The 14,541-nt window shown below is 34.5% G+C and overlaps 1 protein-coding gene across 2 annotated transcripts in view; it reads right to left on the bottom strand.

Annotated features, from left to right (window-relative positions):
- Nucleotides 1–14,541, bottom strand: part of IDH3B (isocitrate dehydrogenase (NAD(+)) 3 non-catalytic subunit beta) — a 687,127-nt gene that overhangs the window by 238,317 nt on the left and 434,269 nt on the right. For both annotated transcript variants that reach the window (XM_044063995.1, XM_044063993.1), the window contains exon 9: nucleotides 11,529–11,675. In XM_044063995.1, the coding sequence (XP_043919930.1) occupies nucleotides 11,529–11,675 (147 nt within the window). The remainder of the gene's footprint in view (nucleotides 1–11,528; nucleotides 11,676–14,541) is intronic.

Below are 14,541 nucleotides of genomic sequence, written 5' to 3'. Positions count from 1 at the left end.
TATCTTATACAGATAAAGAACTTATTCTCAAAACTGCCTGGAGGAAAGCCCGTCTGAAGTTTAAGCAAAATCAAACCAGATTTGCTAATGACTACTCCTCCAAAGTAATGGACACAAGGAAGAAATGCTGGCCAGTTGTGAAAGTGTTAAAACAAAACAATATCAGAGCTCAAATAATTAACCCAGCTAGAATTAAAATCCACCTATCCAATGACGTAAGAACCTTTAATAATCTAGAGGAATATCTCCTTTCATCCAAAACAATAACATAATTACCTTCCCTGAGGATGTGGACTGGTCATCACCTTCTGTGAAAAAAATCTTCAGATAAAAAAATCTTGGACACACTTAAAAAAGAAGGAACAAAATACTGACACTTTGACTGTCAATAATGCCAAACATTTCAAAGCATCTACTTTGAAAAAACTTTTTTTTTGCTAATATATTAACGGTTTGTTTCTATTTATAGTGCCGTTTTACTTCCTCTTACTCTGTCCATTTTTACTTGAGTGTTTAGTCATTCAGTCCAGACTGGTGCAGAAACTCATGTACTTTTACAAATAATTTTCTCATTATGGTCTTAATATTATTACAGCAGTTCATTATTTTATCTTGACAAGGCTGGTCACTGGCAAGAACACGTTACACTGAAATTTATATCTGAAATGCATATTGCCAATATGTTAAGACATTAATATCAATATATAGAAAGTTGCAAGTTTCTTGAATCATACATACTTGGTTGCAATTTTTTTTTCTTATCAATATAATATTTGTGAAAGGCTGTCTTTTGCTTGAATCTGTTTGGAGCTGTTCTCTATTCTTTTGAGACTTTGGAGCTATTTATTTTGCTCTCTGCTTTACTTGCTTCTTATTTCACATGATATGATTCTACTACTATGTGTCTAACATTATTATACAATAGCTGAATAAATTGTATCTCCTTATAAGTGTTAGCTCAGTGGTTGTACGTAATACTTATCAATGTAGTAAGTAAAGTATATGATGTTTTGCCTATATTAGGTGCAAAGTCCTTTCTGCTTTTTCTGGAAAATGGACTTTTACATTGCATAGTTTGTTTTAGGTATGCCCTCTGATTGTTCATATGCTACCCATTAGTTATTGGAAGGACACTCTTGGCTCTCATTTAGCCTAAAAGGGGAAAGTAACATTATGAAAGAATTCTACTCGATTTCCCAGTGTTTTTATAACTCAGTGGTGTGCATCCTTATTGTACTGCTCCATATGGAGAGCAAGGTCAATGTAATATTGATTTTGTATACCTTTACTTTGTTTGTAAAATGACAACTTTGACTGCAATTTTATTAACCACATTATTAATACATGTGTTACAAATCTGGTGTTGTGGAGGTTTGGTGGAAAACTAAATAACTTGTAGTATTAACAGATTCTTACTGTTTAGGGTACTACTATCCATTTTTTTTTCAGCAGATCTATTTACTTTTTTCAGATTCACTTTGATGAATAAACATGCTGCTTTTTGGACACGTTTAATTTTAATTTCTTTCTCTCCCTTGAAGAGGGGTTATGGGTAAGGTTTTTTCTATTATGTAAGCAATTGTTTGCCTCCTGTGATAAGTCTGTATTAAATTCTCTTTCTCTGAGCAAGAGATTTCATGTTGGAATAAAAATAAGGCATCTTTTTAATGTGAATCTCTGCAAAACATTGTAGCGTATGCGTATCTTCAGTCACTTATATACCTTAATAGTTTTTACTTTAATGATATATTGAGAATCTAACTGTTTTACTCTCTTTTTCTCAGGTTGTTTATTTGAGGTTTTTCAACTCAAGTATTACTATAGATTCTCTTCTAACAATGCTATTTTCAGTACTTATCCTGCAATATTTACATATAGAGCTTTAAAAAAAATAAAACTGTGGAGGGTGAAGTGGAAAAGAAGAAGAAGATGAAGAAGGGAAATGGAGGGAAAAGGGGAGACAGAATGAGAAGTGGGGGAAAGATAGAGAGTGAAGATGAAAGGAATGAAACTATCTCTTCAAGTCATGTTTGTTACTGAGTAATATGTCATCCTGAGTTTTTATAACCTATGTTTTTTCACTATGATTATTTTAAGAATCCCATACATATATTTTAGTATATTCCCCTCCCTCCACCATTGTATTAACTGAATATCTGAACATAGGTAATGAAGAAGCTTTGATAACTGGCTATTGGATATTGAAATGGTTTTTGATTCTTTAAACTGGGATTTTTTTATTTAAAGTCCTAAATCTTTTTGATTTTCCTTTTTCCGTCATTTTTCTCATATATATATATATATATATATATATATATATATATATATATATATATATACTTGAAAGTTCGAAGTGCTAAAACTTCGAAACATATAGCGGAGATCGCCACAGAGTGCGGAATGGGAAGATTTCTCTTTACTGCACTGTAGTGTGATCTCGGAGTGGGTATATTTAAGTAGCGAGGGATGTGGGGGGTGCAGGGGGGCTTGCCCCCCTGCATAGAGCATTTTTTTTATTTGTGTTTTAAATGTTTTTTCTTTTTTTTGACATTCGGAGTTTTAGCACTTCGAACTTTCAAGTTCGACCTTAAGTGCTTTGAAGTTGTCAGACTTCGACAATATGATATAGACCCATGTATATATATATATATATATATATATATATATATATATATATATATATATATATATACACACACACACACACACACACACACACACACACACACACACACACACACACAAAATTTAGCCTTTGTTAAATTAGGTCCTTTTACTTTGGACTGTCTCCTCAACTTAAAACACCAAACAAGGTTGTCCCCTGTTTGCAGCACTTGCCATTGAAATGTTTGCTATATTTATAAGAAATAATATAAAGATTGATGGTATTGATATATACAAAACCAATATAGTTCTAAAATAATGTTATTTGCAGATTATATTTTGCTTAAATTATCTAATTAAAAAATAACTATCAGAGTGAGAATCCTCAAATAATAAACATTAATTATATTAATTATATTACTAATAGTATTAATAATTAACATTAATTATTAATTAATTGATAAGGCATATGGCAACTTGTATGAAAGGTTGGACTCTACGGAGGGAGACAAGGACCTGTACCTATTGGCTAGAAGGAGGGACTGAGCTGTGAAAGATGTGCAGCAAGTTAGGGTGATAAAGAATAGAGAGGGAAACATACTCTCAAGGGAGGAGAGTGCATTGGGCAGATGTAAAGAGTACTCTGAGGGACTTATAAATGACGAGAATCAGAGAGAGAGAAGGTTGGAAGATGTGGGGATAGGGAATCTGGAACTGCAATGGATTAGCAAGGAGGAAGTAAGGACAGCTATGAAGAGGATGAAGAATGGAAAGGCTGTTGGTCCAAATGACATACCTGTGGAAGCAAGGAGGTGTTTAGGAGAAATGACAATGAGGTTTTTAATCAGACTGTTTAACGAAATCTTAGAAAGTGAAAGGATGCCTGAGGAGAGGAGAGGAAGTGTACTGGCACCGATTTTTAAGAATAAGGGTGATGTGCAGAGCTGTAGTAACTATAGAGGGATAAAACTGATCAGCCACAGCAGGAAGTTATGGGAAAGAATAGGGGAAGCTAGGTTAAGAAGGGAGGTGATGATTAGTGAGCAGCAGTATGATTTCATGCCAGAAAAGAGCTCTACAGATGTGATGTTTGCTCTGTGTGTGTTGATGGAAAGTATAGAGACGGTCAGAATGAGTTGCACTGTGTCTTTGTGGACTTACAGAAAGCATATGACAGTGTGCCTAGACAGGAATTGTGGTATTGTATGAGGAAATCGGGAGTGGCAGAGAAGTATGTAAGAGTGGTACAGGTTAGGTACGAGGGTAGTATGACAGTGGTGAGGTCTGCGGTAGGAGGGACAGATGCATTCAAGGTTGAGGCAGGATTACATCAAGGATCAGCTCTGAGCCCTTTCTTATTTGCAACAGTGATGGACAGGTTGACAGACAAGATCAGACAGGAGTCCCCGTGGACTATGATGTTTGCAGATGGCATTGTGATTTGTAGTGAGAGTAGAGAACAGGTTGAGGTGACCCTAGAGAGGTAAAGATACACTCTAGAGAGGAGAAGAATGAAGGTCATAAGGACTAAGACAGAATACATATGTGTGAATGAGAGGGAAGGCAAAGGAATGGTGTGAGGATGCAGGGAGTAGAATTGGCAAAGATGGATGAGTTTAAATACTTGTGATCAATGGTTCAGAGTAATGGTCAGTGTGGAAGAGAGGTGAAGAAGAGAATACAGGCAAAGTGGACTGGGTGGAGAAGAGTGTCAGGAGTGATTTGTAACAGACAGGTACCAGTAAATGTGAAAGGGAAGGTCTGCAAGATGGTAGCGAGACCGGCTATGTTACATGGGTTAGAGATGGTGACATTGATGAAAAGATAAGAGTCAGAGCTGGAGGTGACAGAGTTAAAGATGTTAAGATTTGTAATGGGTGTGAATGAGGATGGACAAGATTAAAAATAGGTATATTAAAGGGTCAGTTCAGGTTGGACGGTTTGGAGACAAAGTCAGCCAGGCATGATTGTGTTGTCTTGGACATGTGCTGAGGAGGGATGCTGGGTATATTGGGAGAAGGATGCTAAGGATGGAACTTCCAAGGTAAGAGGAAAAGAGAAAGGTCTAAGATAAGATTTATGGATGTGGTGAGGGAGAACATGCAGGTGGTTGGTGTGACAGAGCAAGATGCAGAGGACAGGAAGAAATGGAAACAGATGATCCGCTGTGGTGACCCTTATCAGGAACAGCTGAAAGAAAAAGAAGACGATGACTTAGAATCCTCAACAAAAAACGTTTAATCAATTTCTGGTCTTCAGTTTAATAAACTAAAATCTAAACACGTTATTAAATAAAAAGAAAAATACAGAAATTGGTAAAGACCACTTTATTGGGGAACAAGTAAACTCTCTTGATTATCTCTGTATTGTATTATGTAGTTCCACAGAGAAGACTGTAACAACTAATTATAATAATATTTTAAATACAATTAAAATTCATATACAAAAGTAGAACAAATTTATTCCCTTTGAGGATAGATTACAATTAATAAAAATGATTCTTCTTAAAATTTTATATATAGCCCAAGCTTTCTTTATGCCTCCTAAAAATAATTTAATTAAGAAAATAAATATGCTTTTATTAAACTTTCTCTGGTCTCCCAATAGAAATAGAATTGCTTTTCTACATCGTATCAGACCTTGGAATCGAGGAGGGTTAAATTTTCCTGACACTGAAACTTATATAAAAGACTCAACATTTAAAGTCATTTTAAATTGGGTAGATCCAAAGTATACCTCTAATTGGAAAACTTTACATTTAATCATTGTACAAAATGAGAATACTCCATTAGACCTTCTTCCTTTTAAGATAATTTGAAGAAATTCTGGATTTTTCTATATTTCATCTTGCAATATATCTCTAAACCTAAAATAATTAATTCTGTAAACTTTATCCTTAACAAAATTGGAACACTTATTAATGCTAACGTTAAAATTTGGTTTGAACTATTAATACCTTTTAATACCACAAATAATTTTTTTGATAAAATACATAAAAACACCTTTATTTCATCCTTTATTTCATGGGAAGCTAAAAACTTCATGTGTTGGCAGCAATGCATTAATGATCATAAAGTATTAGATATTCAGTACATTAATAACTTTGATTTTTCATCTCACGATTAGTTTTATAAAGTGTTTTAGCCTATTCTCAGGACCTTTGCAAAATAACTGATAATTCATCTTTCAAAGATAAACCTAAACTAATAGCATATTTATATGAAATCTTATAAAATGATTCCAACATTAATGACACTACTTCAAAATTATATAAAATGTTAATAAATTACAAATCAAAACATCATCATAAATTTTGGCATCATATTACTATGGGACAACTTCCTTGTTTACCTCAAGAAAATAAATCCAACATGTTATCATCTGTTAAATTTCCATCCTGGTCTCAATACTGGAATATTTTTACTTGGAGGTTTCTATATAGAGCTTTTCTATCACCAGATAAGGTAGCTAAACTTAGTAAATCTAATAATATCTCTGGTTGGAGATGCTTACTGACCTGTAAAGCTGATTGGTCAGATATTTTTATGACTGTTCTAAGCTGACAAAATTTTGGAGTGACATAGATAATTTTTTAAAAGCTCTGTTTTCTGACTTATTCCTCCTAACTAAAACCTTAGTTTTATTCAGTATTAATGATGGTTATCCTTTGAATAAAGATAATGTGTTGTTATTATGGTCAATACTTGCAATTGCTAGTAAATGTATTATTATTATAAAATGGAACTCCACTGCCTCCCCACTTCTTGAAGACTGTTTAACTTTACTAAAAGGAAATGGTGCTTAAAGAAACTAGAATTAAAGAACTCAGGCTTCACCCCAAATCTTTTGTCAACAATCCTTGACAGAAAGTTGTGTCTCTCATTGAAACTTTTCAAATGGACTCTTACTCTCCTGAATGGAACCTGTATTATATTTTATGCTATTTGAATAATTGGTTAGAGGTTATCATCTAGCTATTATATATAGTTCTGGTATATTTTTTCAGGCTGATGTATATATTGTATACAGTTAATTTAGTTACAATCTTGAATATCTGTTCATGTTATAAAAATGTTTCATCTTATATTTGTGATAACAGAAAAAATAATTATTTGAGTAAAATAAGAAAGAACTGAATATATGAATTTGATAAAGAAAGGTTTTCAGGACAGTTATTCAGAGGAATACCTGGGACAAAGGAAAAGAGGAGTATTTATATTAAATTGCAAGAGGAGCTCCAATAGTGATAGAAGAGGATAAAAAGGATAATAATGTTAGATATGTAGTACTAAGGGGCTACTGGCAAGGAAGAGGATTACACTGGTATGTATGTATATTCCACCTAAAACTGCTTTAATGGAGCTTAAGAAAATATTGGGAGAAATAATCAGTTTTTAGCAGGGAATATTACTTATGGGGTGGGGGTTGGAATTTGATTTACAGCAGGGAAGAGGTATCTGGGGTCCCAGAAGAGAAAATATAACAAAGGAGGGAAGATTTTTGAAGAAATGTATGAAAATGTTTGGAATGGAAGATGTGAATTCAGTAGTAGGAGTTCAAAGTGAATTTACATATTATTCCCCAAGATACAAAAACTGGGCTAGGCTAGACAGTACTTACATTTCACAAGAAAATGTGCATTTAATTGCATCATGTGCATCTGATAACTATTTCAGATCTTGCACCAATAATAATTAAAAAATGAGTCACTGGCATTTTCCCACCTATCTGCTGATTACAGAGGAATTTAAGGAATGGATAATACAAATTATTCGGGAGTTATTAGAAAAGACAGAAATTTATTCTGAAAATATAGCTAGGGAGTGGGATAAAATTAAAGTGGGGTTTAAAAACAGGGTAGAAATAAAAGAAAGGGAGATATGGCTAACAGGCAATAAGAATTATTTAGAGGGATTGACAAATGTTAAAGTATTGCAGTATATGGGGAATCTCACAGAACAAGAAGAGAAGCAACTGCAGAATGCTAAGCAAAAAATAAAGGATAACCTCAATAACATGCATGACTTTAGAAAGATTGTTAAACTGTTTTTTTTTTTTTTTTTTTTGATAATAGTGCCAGTGCACAAAAACTTTTAGTGCAACAACTCAGGCAAACAGAAAGTAGAAAGGGTTGTCACCAAGCTTAGAGAGCTTATAACAAGGAAGATAACAAGAGAACCTGTAAAGGTACTAGAAATATTTTGGAAATTTTATGAAGGTCTTTATAAAGCAGAGAAATATGGAGATCAAGAAAATGTACAATTGGAAAGGTTTATGGAAGAATTAAATATGCCAAAGTTAGAAGTAGATGAGGCTCAACTAAAAACAATTAGGATACAAGGAGATGAGAGAAAAATGGTGATATATAACCAATCCACAGGAAAGTCCCGAAGAATAGATGGTACTCCTGTGGAAGTTTGGAAGCTAGGATGGAAAAACTGATAAAGATCTGGAAGTTTTTTTTAAACAGTATTTTAAGAGGAGGAAAAGCACCAACATACTGGAAGAAAGTTGTGGTGAAATACTTAAAGAAGGTAAAGACCCATCAGATTCAACTTCATACAGGCCCATTTCAATCCAAAACCATGATTATAAAGTGTTACCTTCATAACGGCTAAAAGAATGGCAAAGGTGATGTCATCAATGATAGATATGGATCAATGTGGTTTTATGGAAGGGAGCAAACATTTGACAACATTAACAGAACACTGATGATCCAGAGGGAAGCTGAATGCAAGAAAATACCACTGTTGCTGATGGGTCTTGATGCAGAGAAAGTATTTGACAGAGTAAGCTGGGAGTAATTGAGCAGGGCAATGGAAGTATTTGCATTCCCTGATAAAAATTATAAGGTTGATTATGAGGACATATGAGGGATCAGAGGAGAAAATTAAAGTGGGTGGGTTCTTATCTGATAATTTCTGTTTGAGCAGAGGAACCAGGCAGGGGTATCCTCTTTCCCCTTTCTTATTTGCACCATATTGAGAACCACCAACAAAGAAAATAACAGACTCAGAAATTCAAGGACATAATGGGTATGGTAGTCAGGAAAAGTTGGTTCTATTTGCTGATCATATTATTTTATACAGGACATTTCAGTGTTGTGGAACATTTTGAAGCAGTTTCAAGTCTTTTTGGGATACATGATTAATGAAACTAAAACAAAGGCAACAGCTTTAAATTATGTACCCACACAAAAACTGGTTCAGCAATATCCATATTTATGGGGACATGATAAAATGAAGTACTTGGGAGTAGGAACTGGATTCTGGTGTGATAGTTAAAGATATGTCAGAAGACACTAAACATAAGACAATACAAAAAATGAGAAACTGAAAGCTCTGTGTTATGGATAGGGATAGCAAGATACAAGCAGTTAAAATGTTTTTAGTTCCTTTAGTTTCATACACACGTCAGGCATATTTTATCAACCAAAGGAGAAGTTGTGGGCAGCAATTAATAAAGAGCTGAAGAATTTTATCTGGGAGGGGAATACGACAAGAGTCAAGTGGGATAACCGATTCTTCCAACTGAACAGGGTGGTTTACGATTACCCGATTTGAAGGGGTATTTCAGAGCTATAGCTTAAGGCTTCTATACGTAGCACAGGCCGAAACCTATAATTCAAAGTGGAAAGGGATGATGATAAAATGGGGGGGGTGCTCAAGAAACACGGACAGAGTGGGATTGTGGATGCAGATCCTTAAGCAGAATAACAACTATACAGAATATTATACTCATAAAGTAGCAGAAGCCAACACTGGAATGGTGACAGGAGATTCTGTTGATAGGGATAACTGCAATCAGGGATACAATCAACAGGCAAGAGGGGGATGGAATTCATTGGAGAAAGCTAGCAAAACAACTAACGTATTAGGAGCAAATAATAAGAAAAGGAGAGGTAATAGAATGGGAAGAGGCCAAGAATTCATTTGAACTGCAGACTAAAGATTGCTTTCCCTATCAAGGATTGATATCAGAGTATAAGCAAACAGAAAGAAATAGGGGGGTCCTAAGCAAAAGACTGGCACTGGTACAGAGTTTTAGTAAAATCTAGAACAGAAGCTGCTATAAAAAAGGAATAATTAGTACAGCATGCAAAATATTGCATGATAAACATAAGAGTCAATCAGATGAGGTTAGAAAGGATTGGGAAAAGAGACTGGGTAAGCAATTCAGAAAGAAACAATGAGGGGATATATGTATGTCGCTCAAATATGCAACAAAGTCTAGAAGATTTAGGATCTTTGCTTGGAAGTGTTTACATAGGTATTTTTATACCCCAAGTAGATTGCAAAGAATGTTTCCTCAGGTCGATAGAAAATGTTAAAGGTGTGATAGGGAAGAAAGAGGTAATGGGGAACATAATTTCTGGGAGTAAAATGAGTTGCCAGACTTTAAAGACTCTCTGCAGACCCTCTGTCAGAGATACTGGGTGAGCAAACTGGTGCAACTAAGAAAATGATTTTTTAAGCTTTTATACAGAATCTGAATTGCCTAGACATAGTAAGGCCTTGCTGAGTTTAATTATGGTGGCTGTCAAAAAAGCAATTACTAGAAAATGGAAATCAAAGTCTAAACCAACTTTAATGGAAGCAATGACTACAGTAATAGAGATAAAAGCAACTGGAATTGGACGTTTTAGAAAAGGGTAGGAATAACTTACATTCAAAAAATGGGAATTGTGGGAACAATGCATGCAAAGGAAGAGCAAGGTTTAAAAAAGGCAGGGTTTGAATGAGCTATGTAATGTCTGACTGACAATGACTGGATAGATTATCAGTGATGTAGAAAGTTTGCAGCTAAAATTATGTCAATATGGTTTGTGATGTATAATGCTTGCAATGAAAATTATGTCAATATGGTTTGTTTTCATTTATGTAACTGTATGATTTCCTCTGTCATACTTGATAATTTAATAAAGAGGTTTCTTGTTTAAAAACAAACAAAAAAAGTCAAGAACCACTGCTAATACAAAAGAGATCCACAGTACGTATTTGACCAGTCTGAGATATGGTCCAAGTACGGTTAAAAAAATGCTAAACTCAGCAAGCAACAAAGAACAGATATTGAATCCAAGGTCCATGAAAATAGGTTACTCACCCAGTTAACTTTCAGTACAAAAAAATATATAAACCAGCAAAAAAGTTATGTTTCATTATAATCAGCTGGTCCAAAATGGAACACCTGAAAAGTAGTATCACATTTACTCTATGAACTAAATTTTGATTTAAATGGAAATGAAGGGAAAACAAAGAAGTTAAGCACTGCTTGCGCTTAATGGCAGAAAACAAACAAATTAAATATTATTTGCTTAATGTAACTGGATTTGAAGTTGTGAACTTCATGCTCCAAAATAACTAATAACAGGACTATGAAAAACTGTATCAAACATGATTGGTTAATGTACTTTTATGCTGATGTTATCCTAAAAGTATTACTTATTGTAACTAAATAAAGCTTGTTATTTATCTTATATCCTCCTTCACACCACCATCACCATAATGGTCTGCTCGTCATATACACTGTTTATTCACTTGCGTTTGTCACTACCACCCCGAATACCTGGGGGAAAGCTGGATGAATGCATTTTCTCTATAAAAAGTTAACTTTAGTCTTACAAATATTCTGGAAATGTTAAGCTACTGTAGTCAGTCTTCAGTGGACAGGAGCACTGAAGATAATAGAGCATTTTATTTTGACTAGCACTTAATCAGTTATTTTGCTAATCACTACCCCATATATGTCTCTGCCTACTTTTCTGAAGTATGTAGTATCATATTAGTACACAGACTTTGTTCTGGTTGTGCACAAATTCAGCAGAATTTACACATCTGTTTCACCCTTCCTTTTATCGCTACTATGCTGCCCTTTCACACTGCACAATCTTAATAAAGTAGGATGGTTTAAAAGTTTGGACTTACAGTTTCAAAGACAGCATAGTCTGAACTATAGCTCTCTCCAGGCACTACGCCAGCTCCCCCAACTAATCCAGCAGCCAAATTGTCGATGATATTACCATACAGATTTGGCATCACCAAAACATCAAACTGGTAAGGATTTTGGACAAGCTGTAAAAGTCAGAAGGGAAAAGGTTATCAAACAACTGAAACTTGCCACTTCTGATATCAGCATTACAAAGATGAAAAAAAAAAAAACAACAAATCCAGGTTTCTAGAAATGGACTTGCAAAATTTCAAAAAACAGTCTCAAAGTACAAAAGAGTCTTTTTTTAGCAAAATAACCTTTTTAATAACTTTTAACTTTAATACGTTTTATTAATCATATATACAAGGCACTTAATCTGAGCATCTTCAGTCATAAAAGTACTAATCCAGTGACCTAAAACATCTATCACGAGTCATTTTTAAATGATAAAAGTACATGTGATCTACAGAATGTCTACCACCTTACAGAAGGGACATTTTTTTCTTAAAAAATGCTGTTTCCTCAAAACTGTCTCAGGTATACTCAATGGGTGCGTTAATTCTGAACTAACTGATAACACATTAGAAAAACAATATGACAAGTGCATGTGTGTCTACATGCATTTATTTATTTATTTGTCTTTTTGTTGACCAGGTTAGTCCAACTGGCCAAGGATCCATTTTCGGTCGAGACCCCAAGGAGAAAAACTCCACAAAAAATACAGTATAATAATAATACACAAAATATTAACAAGATATAATTACAGACATATATGCAATATACAAAAGAACAATTATAAAGTGGAGAAAATACAGTAAAAAAAAACAGAGTACAAAAGTTACGTGCACAAGGTCAAACAGTTTTCATACTGACAAAAAACACAGAAATTATACCTGATTAAGAGTTGTAATTTGAAAAGATAGGACAGGAAAAAAAGTATTAGTAGTGAGATTGAAATAAAGATAGAGAAGCACAAAATGAGAGTAAAGCATAAGTAAATGATAAGATAATGATAAATCCTAATAAAACATTTTGGAAGCTTGAGATTGAAGATAATATGAGTCTAAAAAGTATAAATCTATCAGTAAATTGATGCTACAGTCTGAGTAATAAACCCCATGAACAGTAAATTAACTGAAAAAGGAACTACACTCACTGTTGCGGACAAAGATAATTGGTACAAACAGAATCACTGCTAATGTATTGACAAATTATGGTACACAATCTGTAGGAAGCAATGTGAAGGAAAAAGGAAGAGAGCAGCTGTCAGCATAAGAGAAGGGAAGTTAGTCATGTGAATTAGTAGGTGGATTGGGAATAAAGGATAGAAAAGGATGCCCTGGAGACTTGAAATGCCACCACACTACAAAGACAACTTATTTGTGGACCACTAAGCTGTGGGTAAAGAGACAGGAAATAAATACTGAATTCTCAGAAAGGTGCAAAAGGGAATTTTTTTATGGGCAGCTGGAATATGTTAAATGGCAATAAATAACAGAAGTCCAGTTCTCTGTGCCTTATATGAAGCTCATGAAGTAAACAAGCAAAGTGGAGATTCAGCACAGCAGGACACAACACAGCACAGTTCAAGGTTTATTTGATATAAAAGGTAGCGCTTTCACAGTAGTAAACCACTTCATCAGACATAAAATGACTCACATACAGCATTATTTAAACCAACAATATCCAATAGGAATCAGAGATGCATTAGTGAATAGTTAAACATTTAAAGAAGCAATATACTTATGCTTCAAAGGACTTGCTCTCAGGAAATGTTTCAGTGATACAGTGTCATTAATTCCAGGACTACTATCTGCTTTAAAAAACAATATCCATTTCTGCTCACATTCCTCAGTTTTGTTTCTTAAATCACCCCTTATACCAACTTCCACTAACTCTAAAATAAAAAAAAAAAACTTAAATTTATGTTCTGAGTTAGTTTGCTGGACATGTTTTGCCAATGCACTGGTGGCTTTGTTGGGGAGCACATGGGTGTAACTAAGGAAATTATTCTTCTCAGATGGGAAGCAGGATATGTACTACCTAGACCAGTAATGGTGAACCTATGACACGTGTGTCAAAGGTGACATACCACGACCTTCTGGGTGACATGCCAGCATTTACCAATACCCAAGTTACCAAAGAAACTGCTTTTGCATTTGTTGCTCATGTGAAGTGCACTAAATTATTTTGTGCCAGAACCCAGTTCAACAACACTGTTGCAGAGGTTAAAGAAGTTATTAACCTCAAAGACTATTTCGGTATACTGTCTTTACAAAGTATGCAAAGGAGAGTGCTGACATTGTTTTCACTTCAAGGTTAGACTTCTGTAAAGGGCAAACAGTCTGCATTTCTAAGTGTGTGCTGTTTTACTTTGCTCTCAACTGTCCCTCTTAATCCCTCCTAAAACTTTAACTTTTTAAACTTAATAGACTTATTTTACTTCAGAAAAAGTATATTGATTCATATTCATTTTTTCTGTCAGTGTCTCAAATTAATAGTACCAGTAGTTTAAAACTGTCCATGTCTCTTATTTCTAGATTTATCCCTGATTCTGTTGAGATTTATCCCTGATGTATTGAGAGCTATGCTGTTTTATTTATTTTTATTTATTCATTTATTTTATTTATTTTGTATTTTTTTTACTTATTTTTGTTTGGGGGGGGGGGGCACACCAACACAGTCAAGTTAGGCATTTGCTGAATTTCTGACACGCCGAACCCAAAAGGTTCGCCATCACTGGCCTAGACATAGTAGGCCTCATTAATTTAATGAATCAACTTTAATTTAACATTTCTTAACCGGGAAAGTCCAACTTGGAACAAAGCCAATTTTCAGTGGAGGCCCAGGGAGAAATGCCCCAGACACATATCTTTCTAACATGGAAGGAAACCCACACGAATACATGGAGGACATGCAGACTCCGCACAGAAGGCACCCCAGTCAAGAATCAAACCGGAGAACCTCTTGCTGTGAGGCAACAACGCTACCGCTGCACCACTGCACCGT

The sequence above is a fragment of the Protopterus annectens genome, chromosome 2.part2 (genome assembly GCF_019279795.1).
Source record: "Protopterus annectens isolate FY-2018-M chromosome 2.part2, PAN1.0, whole genome shotgun sequence".
NCBI lineage: Eukaryota > Metazoa > Chordata > Ceratodontiformes > Protopteridae > Protopterus > Protopterus annectens.
The sequence above is the reverse complement of the archived record's forward strand: the minus strand, read 5'-3'. Positions and strand labels throughout refer to the sequence as shown.